At 43.4% G+C, this 22,231-nt stretch overlaps 1 protein-coding gene across 1 annotated transcript in view; it reads right to left on the bottom strand.

Annotated features, from left to right (window-relative positions):
• FOXO3 (forkhead box O3) overlaps window positions 1-21,755 on the bottom strand; it is a 162,911-nt gene extending 141,156 nt beyond the window's left edge. The window contains exon 1 of the mRNA XM_053296568.1: window positions 19,816-21,755. Coding sequence (XP_053152543.1) covers window positions 19,816-20,385 — 570 coding nt within the window. The 5' untranslated portion in view covers window positions 20,386-21,755. The remainder of the gene's footprint in view (window positions 1-19,815) is intronic.
• Window positions 21,756-22,231: the final 476 nt, after the last annotated feature.

The raw sequence follows: 22,231 nt of genomic DNA, 5'->3' as shown, positions 1-22,231 counted from the left end.
TTCAATATTAGAGGGTTGTTTTTTGTTTTCTTTTGTTTTGCAGTGTATTTTAATTATGGGAGTTTAGAGACTCATGAAAGGTGCTTCTGGTAATGAAGCACCATCTTGAAGCTTGTCCACTTCTTTGTCAAGTTGTTAATAAATGGCTGGATGGGGAAGCTATATTGAGTATACACCATATTAACAGCTCCAAGCAGAACCTTCAGACTGACAGTGATAACCAGGGCCTATTTAAAATTATTCTAATGTTTGAATACAGAAATCAAATCACAGGCCACAACTCTCAGGACAGCATGCAGGCCAGTCATTCCTAAGCAGATACCCTTGTTTATAACTGCAGGATGACAACATACAACATTATTCTTTAAAGTTCAGTAACACTCATCTCATCTCTCCAGAGAAAAGTCAGAGTTCAGTGGTAGGGCATGTGCTTTGCATATAAAGGGCTACAGGTTCAATCCCTAGTATCTCCAGACACAGCTGGGGAAACCCCATCTGTAACCCTAGAGAGTCCTGCCAGACAGCACAGACCAGGGCTGCACAATGTTGGCCCTACAAATATTGAGGAATGTTGGGAGATGCAGTCCAGTGAACAGCTGCAGGGCCAAAGTGGTGCAGACTTGATGGACACTACTCAGCTAGACAGACAAATGGTCCTGCATAATACAAAGCCTTCCCTACAGGAACATAGGAAGCTACCATATACCGAGTCAGACCATTGGTCTATCTAGCTCAGTATTGTCTTCACAGACTGGCAGCGGCTTCTCCAAGGTTGCAGGCTGGAATCTCTCTCAGCCCTATCTTGGAGATGCTGCCAGGGAGGGAACTTGGAACCTTCTGCTCTTCCCAGAGCAGCTCCATCCCCTGAGTGGAATATCATACAGTGCTCACACTTCTAGTTTCCCATCCATATGCAACCAGGTCAGACCCTGCTTAGCTAAGGGGACATGTCATGCTTGCTACCACAAGACCAGCTCTCCTGCTGGAAGAAGTAGTACATACGTTACCCTTATATTATATTTGTAATATAAAGAGCCCTTTCTCACAATCAGGAGAAATGGCTCAAAAGAGGCAAGGGGAGGAAGCCTCAAAATGCTTACCTCCCCCACAGAGGATCTCCCTGCTGTTGCTGGGGTGGTGGATCATCCGCCCAGGTGACTGCTGGCTGCTCCCAGCAGTACGGAGGTTTAGCGGCCAGGAGATGTGAGTGCATGGTGCATTATACGGAGCATCCCAATGCAGGCCGGGAGGCTACTCATGTGTAGGTACTGCACAGAGCCTCACAGCAGTGACACAAGACCAGTTGGCCAGTAGTAAGAGCACACTTGTGCCCTTAATCCTGGCTAACAGCCAGGGCTCTCTACAGGGTTTGCTGCCATGTAGCTCCCAGCAGTTCAAACATGCAGCAAAGACCAGTCTTTGCACGTGTGAACAGCCTAACAATATATTATTTATAATATTATAGTGCTTGAATTCTATTGGTCATGTCTCGAAGCATGCAGAATGTAACATAATACCCGTCACATTGTGGATGCCCTCCCCACACCTAGGAAAAATATAGATTTCCCTCCCGTTAGAAAAAAGCTTGTTTCCAAGTTCGGCCTCAATATCACTCATACCTTTGTACAGGGGCATCAGTAGCTCTTCTTCAGATAAGGGTATTTTATTTTTCTTAGAAAATGTATGTATATTTACAAGTGTATATTTACTTCTTTACATTAAAAAACCAAACAGTGAATGAGATCTACAGTGGGGTGGAGAGAGAGAGAGAGAGAGGGAACCTGAAAATACTGTGAAATTAAAGAATGTTTTCTTTAGGTCTACCTATCTCCAAACCCAAGATGAGAGTGAGAACATACCAAGATGTCTGACTTTGGACTTAATCACACATGGGAGGTTCTAATATCAGCAGACTCACTGTAACAAAGCCCAAGAACCTCTGGTTAACTCCCTAAGGCTGCATACTCACCTGGGAAAGAGCCCCACTGAATCCCTTCTAAGCAAACGTGCATAGGACTGGGCTGCAAGTGGCTCTTCCCATTGTCCCCCTTCCTGGTGTCAACAGAGCTGACAGCCTCAGGCACCACAGGCAGCCCAGGATCAGCAGGCTTTCCTCTTCACTACAGAGGCAAGCCAAGCACAAAGATATATGTGGGGCACAGGCTGGAGGAGGAAGAAGAAGTATCCTCTTTCCTCCGGTGAAGTTTGCCTTCCTGATAGATCACAGAGATCTGCCTGAATCTCTGCTTTTCATTGCTTCAATGAGAGCCTGTTTACACTCTCAGTGTACTTCACACCCAGATTATGAATTGCCTGGCCTGCTTACATTAGGATTAAGTGTTTACCCCCTGGAAAACAGGAAAGCACAGCCTGACACCTAATGTGATCAAAGGGTGGACATAACCACTGGGTCTTTATAGCATGTGTGTACTTCCAAAACACTTTAAAAATGTGTGAGAAGAGTGCGCACGCACACCTGCCCTCACATCAACCCTTTAAGGCAGGGTTCTTAACCTTGTGTCTCCAGATGTTGTTGGACTACAACTCCCATCATCACCCCCCAGCCATGGACTTTGTGGATGGGGATGGGAATTTTAATCCAACAACATCAGGGGACACAAGGTTAGGAAACCCTGCTTTAAGGTAAGCCTCCAATTCCCAGACAGCCTTGTCCTTTGGTCAAAAAACCTAGGCCTCTCGCTAATGGCAGATCGCCTTTAAGCTTTTTTACTTGGGTGAAGGAGCCTTGTTTTATACTTAAGAAGCAGGGTGCACCTTCTGTTTAGCCTAGCTACTGAGTGATGTTTGAAAATGTGTCAAGTCAACATGCACTACTTATCGAAATTGCTAATCACACCTCATTTCCTAGTCTAGACAAAAGGTTAGAAAGTATAGCATGCAGTAGCAGTCAGGCAAGCATACACACATAAAACAGCATGAATTCACAAAGAAAAGGAATAAATGGAGAAAATGAGTACAAATGATTATTATGGAACATACATAACATTTTGTTGGGTTCACTATAAAAAAGAGGGAGAGAGAAAGAGGGACTGCATACCAGGGACATGAGTTTTTATTGTGCTTCAGTTTTAGTGCAATTGTTTTATATGGTTTTCTTTACTGTCATTGTTGATTTTACCATTGTTAGCCACCCGGGAAATTTTGCTTGAAGAGCAGGGTAAAAAAATTCATAAATAAATCCAAGATTTCTAACACACTATGATCATTCATGAAGAAATAGATTTCTTTCACTTCCTTTCATGTCGAACTGTACAAAGTATAACCAGAATAATCTGATAAATACTGGTACAGTATTTTGTGGCTGAATATGCACTTTTTTAAAAAGCCCTAAAGTGGACTTGCACCAAGATTAAAATATATAGGATAAATATCGACACCAAATAAATAAAATATTGGAATACACAGCTAAACCTGATACTCTTAGGTTATATTTATTTATTTAGCACATTTTTATACCGCCCTAACCCAAGGTCTCAGGGCGGTTTATATGATAAAGATAACTTTACAAAAAGGCACATCCTTTTAGGAAATCTAATAAATGCAGCCAGACTGTCTGTAGCCAAAAACTAGAAGGAAAGACACACTGTAAAATTATCTACCACAAAAATATGGCTAGAGTATGATACTTGGATTAGAAATTAGTAAAACAACCACCACCCCATTTTTAATAAACATTTAAGAGAGTCCAATAATGAGAACTTACTTCATGTAAGAATATTTGGGCAATTATTTGAAGTAATTGAAATGCCTGTTATGTATGTTCCATTAGATTACAAAGTGGAAATTTAATCTATCCATATTCTGACTACGCTGACATGCCTTTTAAAGGGACTACGCTCTCTCAACAACTGGGAAGGTTCCTTTCAAATGGAAGTCCTTCCTTCTAATGGTCATTTTGTTCATAAAAAATTTAAAGTAAGTATTCAAACAGGCAAAAACAAACAAACAAAAACAACACACCAAGCTGCCACCATTTTACTAAACTGCTCTTTTGCTGACAATACAGATGCATACCTTACAAGTGTCACTTGAAAAAAAAGAAACTTCTTCCCACTAGATACTTCAATACAGAGAGATCATGGGCCAAACCGAAAACCACATAAAAAGCTCCCATCCTCACCAAGTTCTGTTAACAGAGAAACAGACTCAGTGTGTTCAGCAGGGGCACAGCAAGGTTGGAGTGGCCCCAGAGACAAGATTTTAAAATGGGGCTCCCCTCACCGAAGCTCAGCTAATGAAGTAAAGAAATCTTAAATTATTTTTTTAAAGGTTTTGTAAATTGTGGATGATGCACGTGATTTAATGGTACTAGAGAAAGACATGCTGTTCTGGTAGCTCCAGGTCTTAACACTCCCATCAATTTTGGAAGATGACTACAACTGAAGGAAGCCCGGCCGGGTGCACGGCTGGGGGAGTCAGTCATGTGACTTGCCTCTGGGGCCCCCCCAAGGCAGTGGGCCCCCAGACAACTGTCTCCCCTTGCCCTATTATAGTTACGCCCCTGGTGTTCAGTACTTATCAAGAGCTTGCCTCTTGCCATGAAATACAGAGAAGTCCCATTAGTTCCAAGAGCCTGTTTACACTATCCAGAATAAAGATGACAGAGTACAAATACTGTATGAATAATTCTTTAAGGGCTTCAAGTACTTAAATGCCAAATACACAAGAGGCTACAGGACTGGGGCCCGTGTTTATTAACTTTTATCTGTGTCTGCAGTTTTTAAACCAGTTTAGTACGAGCAGAGTAAACTAAAGAATGTATAGCTAGTCAATGGAATACTTCAGCAGGCACACACATGCACATCAGCAGTAGTGGGTTTTGTCTCTGAAAAGGGAAATAAATCTATTTTTATCTCATGTTAATACACTGCTTCAATTTGTTTAGTTATTACTTCTCTATGCAAACTTTGGTTGAAAAGTGGCATATAAATGTTTGTAATAGTAGTAGTTCTACAGTACGGTATAGTGGTTAGAGTGCTGGACTAGGACCGGGAAGATCCAAGTTCAAATCCCCATTCAGCCATGATACTTGCTGAGTGACTCTGGGCCAGTATATTGGCAAAATATACTGAGTCACTTCTCTCTCAGCCTAACCTACTTCACAGGGTTGTTGTGAGGAGAAACTTAACTATGTACACCGCTCTGGGCTCCTTGGAGGAAGAGCGGATTTTTAAAAAAATTCTTTTAAAGTATCTAGTTCTACTAGATGCTATTTAGTGTCTAGATAGGTTCAGTTCTCAAATACATAACATATTGTTATGTATTCTTTTATAGTCTCTGGCTGACATCCTGGCTGACTAAGTGCACTTGTAAATAGGGTGTAAGTAGGACATGCACCAGCACCCCTGGCACAACATTTATATGGCGCAACTCCTCCCTCTCCTCCTGCGCTCAAGCTGTTGCACAAGTTGGCTAAGAATCCAGAGCACTTCCAACACTCCATAATCATTTATTAAGATTGGAAACACATTCCTGACCCTTGATGGTGTGTTTCCAATCTGGAGAGGAGAGCTGGTTTTGTGGTAGCAAGCATGACTTGTCCCCATAGCTAAGCAGGGTCTGCCCTGGTTGCATCTGAATGGGAGACTTGATGTGTGAGCACTGCAAGATATTCCCCTCAGGGGATGGAGCCGCTCTGGGAAGAGCATCTAGGCTCCAAGTTCCCTCCCTGGCTTCTCCAAGATAGGGCTGAGAGAGATTCCTGCCTGCAACCTTGGAGAAGCCGCTGCCAGTCTGTGAAGACAATACTGAGCTAGATAGACCAATGGTCGGACTCAGTATATGGCAGTTTCCTATGTTCCTATGTTCCCCAGGCACTTCTGGGCATGGGGAGTGCTTTGGATTCTCAGCCTTCTTGCACAACAGCACGAGAGGAAGAGAAGGGGAGTTTTGCAAAGGGTCCTGCTGCATGCCCTTACTTACACCTTACTTGCGCATGTGCTTTGTTAAAATGTCAGCTGTTCTCTTTTAATCAAAAGCTTTAAATTGTAGGGTTCAATTGTTCTCAAATGTTATGTTGCTAATAAGCAAAGACAAAAAACCTACGATCTTCCCCATGAAAAAAATCAACAACATGCACATTTGACAGGATACACTGCAGTATATTTCATAGCCCATTATGTGGGAAAATACATGAGCTTCACAACAGGTACATGCAGTGCAAGTGGAGCTAATCGTGGTTCCCTGCAGCTCACACACGGAAGCCTGATTCAGACATTATGCTGTACAGATGTCTGTATGCTCATACAAGCAGTAGTAATGGCCAGAAACAGAAAGATCAAAAAAAGCACCAGCAACAAAATTAACATGAAATAAAAGATATCCATTGGTCCATAATAACCAACTAAATTATAGTATCCAACTAATCAGTACTAACCAACTTAAACATATCTCATCTAATCCTACAAACTGCAGCACAAAATTTTGAAACCTTAGTATAAATTTCCAAATTTAGACCAGAAAGTAACATGTGTTTGTGTTAATGATGGCATCTGTGTTCATTTTAAAAGTTAACCTGGATACAGTCCCTTCAAATGCATGGTACTGACAGGAGGTGTACTTCTGCACCTGTGTTCAGCATACCACGAGAATGACTGTACTTGTGTACGCTGTAGACTTGTACAAATGTTAAGCATAATGTATGACTGGGCCTACATCAAATCCATAACTGCATCAATCTCACACAGTACGTGGCACATCATGAAAACATGTGGCATTCTCTCTCAATCTGAAATATGTGACGCAGTCCTTCACCAGTGGCATTCATTCTCACACCAGGTTTGGAAGAAGCCAAGTTTGGAGCCCGGCTACCTGTTAGCCTTCATTTCCCCACAGACAGGAAAGGCTGATGAAGCTCAGAGTTCTGGCTCTTCTCTTGCCTTCCCTGTTCTCCCAGGAAAGAGAAAAGCCTCCAGCCAAATTAAGGAATAGGGAATACCTCCTTGCTTGAGAGGTGGAGACACAAATTGCTACTGACTGGGTTATTTTATTTTAAATATGTTGGTGTTTACTGGGAGAACAGCAGGGAAGAATTGGGATTTGAGAGTTAACTGTTCCTCATCACAATACCATTTTTTTTTTTAAAAAAAGGTAAACGCCAGGAAAAAAACACAGGTGTTGTTTTTTTTAACTGTTATGTGCCTTGTCATGAAAGAGGCAACAGTGAGATAAGAATGAAACCCCTTCTCTTGGATCAGGAGCTCCTACTCATTTTATTTGGCCATAGCTTCTCCTCCTTCCGGGGAGGGCAGGAAAAGGTGAGAGTTGAGTCAGCATGTCCTCTTGGGAAGAGTGGGGTGGGGACTTCAAGATTCTAAACAGCTTCCCAACTGCACAGCTGTGACATATAGCCATGCTCTAAAAGAGTAGGAAGGGAGTAGTATTACAAGAACCTTTACAGACCATCTGTGTCCATGAGGAAAGAAGCTACTGAAGCACCAAAAAGGTGGGGAGGGTTGCTTCACTGGGCTTCATAATCATCAGTCACATACAAGAGCTGGTTGGGCAAAAGAGACCTGGACATTCCAAGATACAATTTTTCACACAAAAGTCAAGAGTTCAGAATAAAAACTGAAGTTTCCAAGAGGAAAATGAAGTACAGCAGGTGCAGCAAATTGGCTTGGTGAAATCTGGGTTGAGCAGATCTGGGCAGTGTTAGACTATATGAGGATGCATGAATACATTCACCACACATTTGCTGCTCTCCCATCATTCAACCCACTTTTAGAAACTTTACAGTGAAATTATGTGTTGAGCTGAACACATGGTGAAGCAACCCTACAATTTTTTTTTGATGGATTCATACCAAGCTATGCAACTAAGATTCTTAACATGGACACTGGGCTTCAAAGCAACACTATTGTGGTAAGTTACCTTTACTTTTCCCATAAAAGTTGCAATTCTAAGCACTCTTTTTAGGAAATCAGTTTTGTTGTCATAAGTACGTCTAACTTCCAACCTAAACACATTTGCTCATAAATGTAACCATATCAAGTAAAATGTTATTCATAAGAAAGAAAGATGAAGTGCTGCTTCTTATCCAGGAGTCTTCCCATTGCAATTAAAAAACCCAGCATGTTGTTGCCGACCATGCAAATGGCACCCGTGCCTGTGTAGACTACATGTGCGTGCTGGCACCATGCACGGGTACTTGGGACAAGCACCACCGCAGCAGGAAGCTGCATGCAGTGGCAGAAAGCAGTAAGTACCTGCTCTCCTCTTATTTAAAAGATCCCACTCACCGATCCACTCCCCGCAGCACTGAACCTACTTGGCACATCCTAAAAAAGGAAGAATTTTACTTTAATATACTACACTGTTTTCTCTTTAATATATGAGCAATTTTACCAACTCTATACCTATAGACCTGGCTTAATAACCTCTAGTTAACAAGCCCGCTAATTGAGAATTAAGAACTGAGATTTGCTGCACTATCAAAAATAAGGTTAGGAAACAGTAAAAGAGCCACTGCACCAACACATCACCACAAAGGGTGGTGCACTGCAACAGCACTGCACCAGGCACTGCAACAGCAGATGTTTAAGAGCAGGACTGCAGCCATTCATCATGTAACATCAGGCTTGCAAATAAGCCCACAGAAGTTACTTACCAGCCCACTCACCACCACCCCAAAGCGCTAATACTACCTACCTACAATATGTTAGTCATCTGGAGCTCAGAAGAAAAAACAAAGACAGAAAGAACCAAAGCTTTCCTACAGGACTGCCACAGGTGACATGAGTGGCTAATAACAAACCTGCACTATAGGATGCTAATGTTTCTGGTACCCACTGATGTTAAGCATCCACAGATTTCTCGACAAAATCTTTCTAAACAACTAGACATACCAGCAGCTGGAAGTTTTTCATATGGGGCTTTTAAAGCTCTTTAACTTGCATCCCCTCCAGAATGAATGGCATTCACATATTGGCCAGATTTACCCCGAAGTCCCTGTGGGTTATCGGGGAGCAGCTCACACACAATTCTGGTTTTTTACTGCATATTAAAATGCAGCCTGATTTATATCCGGGGTAAAAAAATCCACTATTTGTGTCAGGGTTTTTTGGACAACTTCAAGTTCACAGTAAAGCCTCCTGTGTGTAAAAGTCCCTGGTCTTGATCTCTCACATCAAAGATAAACGTATCAGGTGTAGAATAATTAAACTTTTGATATAAAAACAAAATTAAGCAAAGTGATGCGCTTCTGAGGTCTGACATTATTGATATAGGTGGAGAGAAATAACTAATTTCACAGGATTATGATGTATGTGAGGAAGGCAGAGACTGTGGGACACTGTTCATGTAGAAGGGAAAGACCTTCAGTTTCAAGTCAGAAATTGCAAAACACGATCACAGGTGAAGATGCACAGGACTTACAGAAGCTTCACTAAGCAAAATTCCAATCTCTGTGTCATGTGAGGGTGGCTAGAACTCATTACCAGAACAGTGATAAATATTGGGAGGAAGGGTGCCGAGAGTAGATATTGCATCTTGACTATTTTAATCAAGTTTTTTTTAAAAAAAAAGGCTGATATACTTACATAACAAATTTTTTTAATGAAATGCATAGGACTGCACAACTTTGGCCCCACCATCTGCTGTTGGATGACAACTCCCACCATCACAGTTGTCAACTGTTAGGCATAATGGGAGTTGCAGTCCAATATCTGGAGGGCCCAAGTTGTGTAGCCCTATGCAAAGAATTCAACAACTTCTAGCTTTTAGAATCTCAGCTCAGTTTTCAAAGTATGAGTCTAAAGAGATAGCTGGCTGCCAAAGAAGGCTTAAGTTCAGGAGTGGGCAGTTTTGTACCTCCAGCTGTTGTTGAACTACATCTCCTATCATCCCCAGTCCACCCCACCCACTCACCCACACACATATATACGTACGCAGGTAAGCTGTGCAGGCTTACCTTGTCCCTCCTACTCTCACGCTGACTGAGGAAATAGAAAGCAAACAGAAGAGCCTTCTATTTATTGCTATTCTGGAGCTTTTTTTAATGTGTGCCGTCAAGTCAATTTCAACTCCTGGCGCCCACAGAGCCCTGTGGTTTTCTTTGGTAGAATACAGGAGGGGTTTACCATTGCCTCCTCCAGCACAATATGAGATGATGACTTTCAGCATCTTCCTATATCACACTGCTGCCCTATATAGTACCAGCGGGGATTCGAACCGACAACCTTCTGCTTGTTAGTCAAGCATTTCCCCGCTGTGCCACTAAAGGTTATTCTGTAGCTAGCTAGCACTTCCTTAAAGCAGAAATCGTTGCCTTCCTTTTTACTTTTGCCATTCATCTGCCTCTTCTCATTCCTAGGCAAGAGTAATCGTGCCCTTAAAAAAAAAAATCTTGGTTGTTTTTGGACTAATTCTCATGGGATTTTTAAAAAAGAAAGCTCATTATGAATAATAAAGCTTGAGAATCTCTGGTTAATAGGATACAGGAATGGTGGACAAAGATGTGGAAATATGTTCAAGACTCAAGTCACCTTAAATAAGGCACCCTGACAAAATTCCAGAGGGAAAACATTGCCTCAACATTTGTTTCTACACAAGCAAGAATGCACCTTCCTCCTTATTCCAAACCCTTCGCTTCAGGGAAACCAGAAGTTAAAACATTCTCTCTTCACCCTCATCAGCTATTCAAAAGAGTATGCAGATACTGAATCATATAAATAAATCACTTTGGGGCGGCTTGGAAATGTGTAGGTGAGTGTTAAAATAGCTTGCCCATATGTTTATTGGAATGCAGACAGCATAATGGATCAGGAAAGATGTATTGTATATTACTGCTCTGCTCAGCCATCAAACTATATTAGATTATCTAACATTCTACCATGCTATGGGAGAAGGAACAAATTGGCCTATTGGTGAATAAACTGGGGAAAACCTTACCTATGGTTGAGGAAGTGTTAGTCTTACTAACCACCATTAAATATAATTTCGCCATTAATGCTTTAAGCAAGCACGCCCACACACACACAATCACACACAGTCATTGCAATGTGAGACTTCGCCCTCCCTTCTCAATCGCAGAGGAGAGGCAGAGGATATGTAGAGCTTGGATCAGACTCACACTCCCAAATCATTTGATATGTGAAGAGGATTGGGAGGATCTCATGTCACGAGCTTTGGAGCATTCCAGAGCCCAGTATGATACAAAAGCCATCCCCTCCTAAGAACTGTGGCATGTGGGAATGACTTAGGGGAAAGAGAATCACAGGAAGCTGCCATATACTGAGTCAGACCATTGGTCTATCTAGCTCAGTATTGTCTTCTCAGACTAGCAGCAGCTTCTCCAAGGTTGCAGGCAGGAATCTCTCTCGGCCCTATCTTGCGGATGCCAGGGAAGGAACTTGAAGCCTTCTGCTCTTCCCAGAGTGGCTCCATCCCGAGAGGAATATCTTGCAGTGCTCACACATCACGTGTCCCATTCATATGCAACCAGGGTGGACCCTGCTTAACTAAGGGGACAAGTCATGCTTACTTCCACCAGACCAGCTCTCCTCTACGGGCTAGTGGTGAGCAGAAAGGCTGTTTGCTGAGCCACACCAAAACATGTAGATCCTTGCCAGCACAAGAATACCTTTTCCAACTTGGCACCAGCTCAGCAGCAAGCAGACCCTTCATCCTAAACATGTATTTGAAGATGCAGCAGTTACAACCCCCTTGACGACACATGGTTATCAGTCACACAATGTGATATCAGAGGAACATAGGAAGCTGCCTCTTACTGAGTGAGACTGGTCCATCTAGCTCAGTATGGTCCAAACTGGCTGGCAGTGGCTCTCTCAGATTACAGGCAGAAGTCTTTCCTAGCCCTACCTGGAGATGCCAGGGAGTGAACCTGGGACTTTCTGCTCTTCCACTGAGCTTTGGCCCCAGCCCCCTAAATGGAATATCTTATAACATTCATGTTCCATTCAAATGCAAACCAAGACAGACCCTGCTTAGCCAAGGGGACAATTCATGCTTGCTACCGCAAGACCAGTTCTCCTCCCTTATCCACCAGGTATGGTTGATGCACAGAAGGGTAAAGATCAGACTAAAATATCCACTAAAATCAGCTTTGGGTGTACTGATATAAAGGTAAAGTTGTGCCGTCGAGTCGGCATCGACTCCTGGTGCCCACAGAGCCCTGTGGTTGTCTTTGGTAGAATACAGGAGGGGCTTACCATTGCCACCTCCCACACGGTAGGAGATGATGCCTTTCAGCATCTTCCTATTTCACTGCTGCTTGATATAGGTGTTTCCCATAGTCTGGAAAACATACCAGCAGGGTTTCGAGCCGGCAACCTCTGGCTTGCTAGTCAAGTCATTTCCCGCTGCACCATTAGGTGGCTCACAGCAACCATATTAACGTGTGCTGCCCTTTCTCAAGGAGCAGTATGAGCTGCCACTCTTGTTCCCTCAAGTAACCACACCCTTTCTCAATTGCCTCCCTCCGCACCTGCACACTAATTCACCCCAGTAATGCATTTGTAAACTTAGCCTGACCCACCCTGTACATGGCATATACTATGGTTTTCTTTGGTAGAATACAGGAGGGGCTTACCATTGCCACCTCCCACGCAGTAGGAGATGATGTCTTTCAGCATCTTCTTATATCACTGCTGCCCGATATAGATGTTTCCCACAGTCTGGATTCGAACCAGCAACTTCTTGCTCCCTAGACAAGTTACTTCCCTGCTACGCCATTAGGAGGCTGATATACACTTCTACAAAAAACACCACTCACTTGCACTTTCTGTATTTGCAAATATGATTAACTTTTGAAGCTGTTCCAAGTCTTTTCTAAACCTATGATTCTATTATAGAAGTGGTATACTGTATGCAACCTTCCAAGGATCATATAGAAAACTGGTTTATGATTACGTATATGATGTACATGCCAAAAACCAATATCAGCTTCTTCTCTTGATTTATTATTCATTTCTGTTTCTTTCACTCGCCCATTAGTTACAGAATGGAGAGGTGTTATCTATCACAAACAACGCCTGTGTGTATATAAATGTTTTCTGATCCCATATATATGACCAAGAACTAGTAATAAGCACTAAAGATATTTTCCCTTTCTTTATGAATATATTGCCAGAGCAGTAAATAGGAACAATTATAACTCTACACGTATCACCTCAGTGATGTTGGTTGTTGACACTCTTTCAAAAGCCTCATGCAGAGGCCTCCAAAACCACTTCCATATTGTAGTGTGCCCTCACAGGGGCTGCAACCCCTCTCCAACAGGAGTTTGGTGAGCCTCATGTCAGCACCAACAGCAATGGTACAAGTACTCTCCATGAAATGAAGCTTTCTAGCTTACAAATGTTATGGTTTCCATTGCGAGGATAAAACCTTCAAATTCACCTGCACAGTTAATACAAGATGGGATAGATACACATACACAGTACTCCAGAAATCACAGGAGCTACATGATGCTATTTCCTTCCTATGCAAAATACAGTCATCTCCTATTTAGTACAGTACTTACCATTACTGCTAATAACTACAGTAAGAATTTATCATCCATATGCAAGTGGCCAGAAATTATACAATTACATGTAGGTCATACATGGGATGTAGTAGTTCTACAGTGTTCAAAAGCTGTTTGGCAAAAAGCGCGATGTACTACATGTTTAGGCATAGACTGGACAATAAATGCATATTCATCCACATGTACTGTATCATCCAATAATGCTTCAAGATTAAATACCCTTTAAAAAACCAAGCTGTCATTGTTAACAGAATTATACATTACAACTAAAATAATAACCCAAATAAATAAAAAAGCAAAAATTATAATTTTACAAGATTCAAAATACAAGACACAGATTAACTTCAGAGATAGCACATTAAACTCCTTCATCCAATAGATCTATTTATTAACTTGAGAAAGAAAACATTCATTTTGAACACAGCAAGTAGCAAAAATCTAATCACATATGTTCTTGCTCTCCTCTTCCTTTTTCATAGCCACATAGTTTACTAAATATTTATATGATCCTCCAAATCATGGGGGATGATATAAATCTGAACACAGAAACACTTGTTCTAGAAAAACTAGTAAGGCTACTCTGAACCAACACTTGAAGTACATCGGCCCGGAGAGTCAATATCCTGTTCTATTTAAATACTAACTAAATTCCTGAAAAGCAGAGCTGACTCATCCATGCAGTGACCTGAAGGCATGCTGTACAGCGTGGCTAGTTTTGGGAGGCAGTGAATGTTGGGACATCCCATTGCCCCACCACTCACTAAATTGCTGCTGGTGGTACCAGTACTGCTGCTGCTACTCCTGAGAGGGAGAGAGGGGATTGCTGTAGCCCAGTATTCTTTCCCTCCACATCCTCTTCTGCTCCTTCCCTCACTGGGTCAGTACTACAAAGAACAGGAGAGGAGACCCTCTAGCCCAAGACTCTCTTATCTTCACTTCCTCTTTTGCTCCCTCGGCTTCCTTCTACTGAAATTCAGCCCAAGAGGATGAGGGAAGAAGCTATTATCCTGCCACAGGGCCAAGTAAGGGGCAAGGGATTAAGGAGGTAGCATTTGGTGCCCCACTTCCGGTACCAGAATATCTTGGGCTATTACTGCTTAAAAGGAAACAAAAAACTTCAGATTTCCAAGACAGTCTCCTCTTTCATTAAGGTCATACTAGAGGTTATTGAGAAAATTCTGAACTAACTTATATCACCAAATCTCCAGGGATCCAAGTTTTTAACATTTTAATTAGCTCTGAGCACCAGTTAAGGTTGCTCAGAAATGAAATCAATATCAAATTAGAACTATAAATTGTCAGAAAGTTTCCAGCTATGGTAAGCAATCTAGGTAGTTTAAGCAGTTTGCTGCATGGCCTAGATCCTACAGCTATTGAAATCAATGAACGTTTTGCCAGTAAATTCAGTTCAGCCCAGAATGTTGCTACATGTTTTTCTAACCGATTCTATGCAACCAATTTGATAAAGTTTTCTTAACACTGAAAGAAACAGCTAAAAGGCTGGTTTTGTCACTGCAGATAAGACTCCAAACAAATACATGTGCAACTGACACTTATAAATGACATCATGTTCACTATGAAAAGCAGTAATTGTCATCACAGGTCTAAACCTTTATGGCGTTCTTATGTAGCACTTATAGGAACGTTCAACATCAACATACAAAAACAATTAGATGTACTTTACGACACAAGCGTTGAATGTTTGAAACTACTGGACATAATCCTTTGTTTTAAAAAATCCCCAAATCAAACAGATATACAAAATCATGTGTCCCTTACATGCTCAACTCTTGATTATAGAAATCCTTCATTTGCACTTAAATTAAATTTATACTGGTGTGTCCGACAGAGAAATTGAGAAACATGAAGAGGTAACTAATAGAAACCATCAATAATTTCAAATGACTCATTTCCACCATATAAGTACAAATTCTCCTACCTTCCATCAAATGAAGATATTTAAGGGGTAAAAGAGTTTCTGTATAAGAAAATTCTGAATTCAGGGTGCAGGACTAGATGGGCCTTGGACCTGATCCAACAGGGCTGTTGGATCATTCATGCTTTTGAGGCCGGCCCTGAACTAAAAGTGGGCCATTTCGTTTCTTGGTATGCACAGCCAGTATCAAGCAAGTGAAATATTATTTTTGTAGTATTTTTGCATTATTATGATTTACATTTCTTTCCTGCTTTCTTTCCATGCTGTGATTCAGGGCTGTATGTGGGGTTCCCAAGCGGTCTCCCAACCAGTCACTGCTCTGCTTAGGTTCAGCACGATGGCTGCTTCATGTGCCTTTATACCAGACCCTATGAACTTGTTATAGCAGCAATATTTAAGAAAATGCAAAAAAAAAATAAATAAAAATCACCATTATTCATGTGCAGTCAACTGGGCCAATGGCCGCTTTGTTACACGCACCATGCAGTGAAACTCCCACATATGTGAATAGAGTGCTACACATGAGCTGTATTTCATGTTCATAGAAGGGTTTTCTGATTTGAGATATATACCGTATTTTAGGAAGCATTCATAAAATTTGTGATATGTTCCATATTCATTGTATTTTCTGATATGTACCATATTTATCAAACAGAAGGCAACTCAGTGTAAGATGATGACTTAAAAGACAGAGGCTAAATACAGGTAATACCTGTATTTATGGTCATCTTCAATTCAGATTCCTCTTTCCTTTAGGTAAATACTGGTAATACCTACATCTACCAAAAAGAAAGAGGAATCTGAATCTAAGATGACCTCCCCTCCCCTGATATTCAACAGGAAAGAATTAGGGGGGAAATCTCATCTTAGATTTGGATAAATATAGTAGAGCGAGTCTCCATTTTCTTTACTACAGAAGAAGGGAAATGGCTGGAAATAGGCAATAACTTTTAAGAGCATTGAAGGTGGTGTGACAGAGGCATCATTGCCTGTGGTGTACACACTCAGTGCTTTTGTTCTATTTAACAGCTCTGGTCAAACAGGTTTTGATGGTTTTTGACGTTCTACAAAAAACTTGCAAAACCTGTGAATCAAGACTATAGGAGAATGAGTGTGCACACCATGGGCAGCAATGCTTCTGTCATACCACCTCCAACTATTGTCAGAGTCTGGTGTGAAAGGGAAATTTTCTAGGTTCCTGGTTTAGCACTTTGTTTAGGAAACTGCCATATACTGAGTCCGACCATTGGTCTATCTAGCTCAGTATTGTCTTCACAGACTGGCAGCAGCTTCTCCAAGGTTGCAGGCAGAAATCTCTCTCAGCCCTATCTTGGAGAAGCCAGGGAGGGAACTTGAAACCTTCTGCTCTTCCCAGAGCAGCTTCATCCCCTGAGGGATTTACACACACACACACACACACACACACCACAGATAGGCAGAAACTGGGAAGAGAAGGTGCGACATGACACGCTTTCATACAATAATAATGTTCCTTCCTCTGGAGGTGGGCTGCAAATTTCTTTAGCAGCCTAAAGGCATGGGGATCATTTGATCTGTGTGCAGGTGTGATGCAACTTCTGGGGGGGAGGGGGCTCCAATTCAGTACACATCTAAGCCTTAAAAAGAAAAAAAGATTACAGACAGACATGCGCTAAGAGGCAAACTACATAGTATACACAAACTATGCTTTGACAAATACTTGTAAGAAAAGCAGCTTGGGGAGCTGCAATTTTGAGCAGAGACACAGGGGAGCAGGCACTTAACCCTTTCCCTGATTGCCACCTTTTCATAAATCCCCCAATCTGCTTTTCCTCCCACAGGGTTTTATATGCACATTTATCCTTATAAACATACATCTGAAATCCCACAGGGATGAAATTCCCCTGGGGCAATGTGGAACACGTGACAGGCAGGCAAAGAAGGGGTTAAACTGGATACTTCTCCACCTACAATTCTGCCACCCCAAAGCAGTTTTTCTAAGAAGCTCCAATATGCACATAACATCTAGTTAGTTCATAACCAGCAAATAATATAAACTGCATCCATAATCTGATCCTTAGCCTGATCCTATGCATATTAGCTCAAACTCTAATAATGTCCAGTAGGGATTATTCCTAACTAAATATGTAAAGCTATGTAAAATTTATTAGAATTTTTATCAAAACTGTGTGTGCATGCATGCGCATGTGTGTCTGTGAGAGATGGGGATTCTATTCATTGTTACTTGGGGCAGATAATTACTGTACATTTTGTCCTGTACTGTATACTTATAAGGAGTATATACAATGTAAGCAGAAGTGCTTATATTTATACCAGCATTTATACCAGTCACAGGCAAAAACATTTCAAATGTGCCAGTGTCCCATTCATGTGTTAACATGAATGTGTTAACTGCCTGAAGACTAGATTGTGAGAGATCAGTTTTCCTCCTTCAAACCAGTCCATGTACAGTAGCATCATATGTTCCTTAGTAATGTAAAAGAGTATATTTCTCTCTCCCCCTCTGCTAAGAATAGATATTACTTTCTATAACTATTAAATATTTAACTGCTTGAAGTTTCTCTTTTTAAGATTGTACTCTTGAAGCATTCCGTGCACATTCTTGTTCACTACTTCCAGTGCAAAGTTTCCTAATTTCTATTTCTTGTGCCTGTCTTTTGCCCAGCAAGGGAATTCAAAAGTAAAATGTTTGAGATTAACATTTGTAAAGTCACCAATAACGACTGGGGAGCATCAAATGCAGGTGAAGTCCCTACATATTGTTTAGTGTCCTTGTATCAAATTGATTCCAAGGCTATTGTGTGTATATAATCCTATCAAACAAAAGACAGAGCCAGTCTCATACAGCGGCTACAGATTTAACAGCTTCCAGAGGGGTAGCCGTGTTACAGTCTGTTGCAACAAAAAACAAAGAGAGTCTTGTGGCACCTGAAAGATTAACAAATCTATTGTGGCATAAGCTTTCATGGAGTGGAGCCCACTTCGTCAGATACAGTTGGCAGGTGTATGCGTGTGTGCATGTGTTTGGTTTGCGATCTGCTTCAGGGTACTAATTCAATATGTTATGCCACAGTTTCCTTGTAGCTGCATGCCTTGGCTACCCAAAAACTGATGACTAGTCAAAATCAAACCAAACAAGAAACGCACCTCCCAGGCTCATCTAAACAGACAAGCCCTGCTCATCTCTGGCATTCCTGCTTTGCTAACACAGTGTGGCGGCAACCACAGTTCTTCAGCGCAGATCCTATCAGCCAGCTTAGGCAGCAGCAGGTGCTAGGGCCCGATAGCAAAGCATCAAGGCGAGGGAGTTGCACCAGTGCTTTTAAGCACCACAACTGGACTCTGATCATTCCCCACCGCTACCACCACCTGCCTCCCTTCATCACCATCAATGTTTAATCTTTAACTGATGAGAGGTGCAAGGCAGAACGTGTCTGATTTGACTTCATTCCCGGGAAAGCAGAGGAGAGCCAAGCCTACCATGTTTTTCACCTTTGGAAGAGCGTACCTTCTGGTATGCCCACCTGGCAGCTGACAAAATTAGACACTGCAGAGCAAAATGGACTATCCCCAGGAAAAAACCAGATGCCTTCTCTCTGCACCCAGAGGTTACCTCTGTGCAATGGCAGAAGACTGGTTGTGCAGAATGCAAAGTCTGTGCAGGTCTTGCAATTGTCTCACCAGCCTATGTGGATGTGCACAGGATGAGCCTGGGCTAAAGTGTGTCAGACACCAGTGGATCCACAGGTATCAGATGCATAGCACAAATCAAAAAGCTGTGCGGACATGCCTAAAGTCTCAACCACACATCCTCAACTCTGTCAGTTTTTGCACTGGCATCTTGTTTATCTCCAACCTGAGAAACACCATCTAATAATCTAGAGTCTGTGGGTTAATGTGAAGTCTGTGTGGATTGCCATAGGATGTATATGCAAGGCTTCAGTCACATATCCAGGAGATCACTGAACAACCAGCACTACCACCGAGTTTAATACTCCTGAGCCACACTGTCATGGTCAAAATTGGGTTAATAAGTTGGTAGTTGGTTAATAAGAGCTTCAAAGGATTTTCCCGCCCTTTCAATGCATTCTCACGGGAGAGTCTAATCAGCGATTGTTACCTATGAAACAACCAGTGGGCAATTATGACTTTGCACTAATTAACACGGAGATTGCCCATCTGCAATTTAAGCGTGCTGTGTAGCCCGCCACGGCTGGGGAATATATGGTCCTCCTCGGATGCATTCCAACACTGGCCAGCACAGTGCAAAGGAATCCGAGATGCGCACGGGGCGACCCATGCCTCTGCTCCATTCACTTTGGAAAGCCTCAGTCGCCCCCTACTAACTTTTCGCCGCCTGCATTGCCCTTACCTTCCAGCCGGCCGAGCTGTTGCTGTCGCCCTTATCCTTGAAGTAGGGCACGCAGCGCACCATCCACTCGTAGATTTGGGAGAGGGTGAGCCGCTTCTCCGGGGCGCTCTGGATGGCGCGGGTGATGAGATCCGCGTAGGACAGGTTCCCCCACGCGTTGCGCCGGGACGAGCATTTCCTCGGTGCTGCTGCCGCTGCGCCTTGTTGTTGCTGCTGCCCAGCGCCCAACGCACTGGCGCCCTGGCCGGATCCCTCGGGGGGCAGCCCGGAGAGGGGAGCCAACAGGCCGGCCGTGTCTTCCGGGGCCAGCGAGTCGCCGCTGCCGCTAGGGACAGCGACGGTCATGGCCGAGCTGCCCCCTTGCTCCTCGTCTTCAGCGTCGTCGTCCTCCTCCGGGATCATGGAGGCGGCGTCGGCGGCCGCTTCCCCTGTGGGCTTGGCCGGACTTGCCTGCAGCTCAGGCCTCTGCAGGGGCCACGTACAGGAGCGAGGGCGGCTCTGGGGCTCGAACTCGGGGTCCAGTTCCACGTCCAGGGGGGACAAGGGGGCGGGGGGAGACGCCTCTGCCATTTTGGCCTCTCCCCCACTCTGGACGCCGCGCTTCCTACCTGCTGCTCGTGGAGATGTCAGGCGAGGGGAGCCCGATCCGCACCCGGGTCCCTCCTCCACCTCCTCCTCGTAAAGCTCAGAGAGGCTGAGCAAACATGCCACTCTCCATTAAGGTCCGGCCGCCTCTTTTTTCACCCCGCCACTTCTCCTCCTCCCCGCTAAAAAAAGAAAAAATCAGGAGCTCGATAAACAATCCGCGGGTGGTCCCCCGATTCCAGGCGCGCTTTTCCTTGGGATCCCGACGATTTAGGAAGAAGCTCGGGCGCAGTAGACTGGGAAGCGATCTCCGCGACGGCGTGCCGTGTTTGTTTATATTTCACCCCGTGCAGGATTGCTCCAATAGCATCGCGCTGTATCCATTAAAGAGACTCCATGCCCGCTGCCCCCGCCTAAAAATAAAAACCGAGCTCGCTTCTTGCTATTGCTTTGGCGGCTGCTTCTTTTCCTTCTATTTTAGGAGTCTCTTCCCCCACCGACGACTTTTTGTGCCCTCCTTCAAAACACCTTAACTGGAGCCGATGCCTTAAGATGTATCCAATCACGCATACCCTCGCCAAAAACAGAAGGAAGGAAGAAAAGCGGGGGGGGGGGTATTAAAAGGTGGAGAGAAAAGCAAGTCTCTTAACAAGAGGAAACTCAGGCTCCGCTTTCTGTTTTTTAAAATCCTCTTTTCCAACGGGGGCCAGAACGAGAGAGACGCTCGGAACCCGAACGAGTCAAATGGCCGATCTTCCAACAGGTCCAGAAGCCCGAAGTCTTCCGCAGGGCGGCCAACAGGATGGGTTTTGTTCCAGCATCAACACCACATTCTTAACCTCCTCGCTCCTGCTACGGCGGCGGCTGCTGCTGCTGCCATCTTGACAGTTCCCCCCCACCCCCCTTTCACTCAAGTCATTTAAAAAGCATTGGCCAAAAAGAAAAGAAAAGGGCAGAGGGATAGGTCACGCAGGCGAAGGCAGGAAGAAACAAGAAGCGGCCGCTTTCCGGGTCATAAAAATGATTATCACTTAAAAAAGAAGGAAACCCAGGTCGACGTGCACAGAAGCAAATGGGCAGAGCTGCTGCATGGTTCCTGCTCGGCGTCTCCAGCTCCTTTCACTTTAGACAGAAGAAGGGACACACAAAACACGGCGGCGATCTTTTGGCGAAGAGAAAGGAGAAAGCGAAGAAGGGCTGGCTAGGCAGAAGTACTGCCGCCGTCACAGCCACAGCCGTCACAGTAGCTGCAGCTTGCCCGAGCAGCCTGGCACCCTCCACTCTGCTGACTTCCACATTCCTTCTCCTAACAACCAGCAGCGGCAACACAAAGTTATAGACACACGCAGGGAGCCTCAACCTAACCCCATAGCAGCCTGATCCCCGCCCACAAAGTGGGAAGGGCTACACAATCCGCTAAGGGGCGAGCGAAAGCTGCTAGTACTATAGAACGCCCTGTTATCTGGTGGATCTGTCTCTGTCATCAGCCAGCAGGCACTGTTTGCAGACCCCTCAAAGGCAAGAGCAGACATCACAATAAAAATCAGATCAATACCTATTATATACAATAACGTGAACAGGTATATCGACTCAGAGAGAGAGAGCATTAACAAATATATAATTAAGGAGCTCTGTGTTATCTTACAATACAGTATCCATTATTTAACAATTACCCTCTCTAACTTTGCCTGGATTCTGCCCAATATCTTTTTATTTCCTGCCTTTGCCTCTGTTGTAGTATTTCCCCCACACATACACTTTTTTATCTGCTAGAACACTGAGACAATCTTTACAGTTCTATTGTGTATGGATAACAGTAATTTCCTTGTTC

The sequence above is a fragment of the Hemicordylus capensis genome, chromosome 1, assembly GCF_027244095.1.
Source record: "Hemicordylus capensis ecotype Gifberg chromosome 1, rHemCap1.1.pri, whole genome shotgun sequence".
NCBI classification, from domain to species: domain Eukaryota; kingdom Metazoa; phylum Chordata; class Lepidosauria; order Squamata; family Cordylidae; genus Hemicordylus; species Hemicordylus capensis.
The sequence above is the reverse complement of the archived record's forward strand: the minus strand, read 5'-3'. Positions and strand labels throughout refer to the sequence as shown.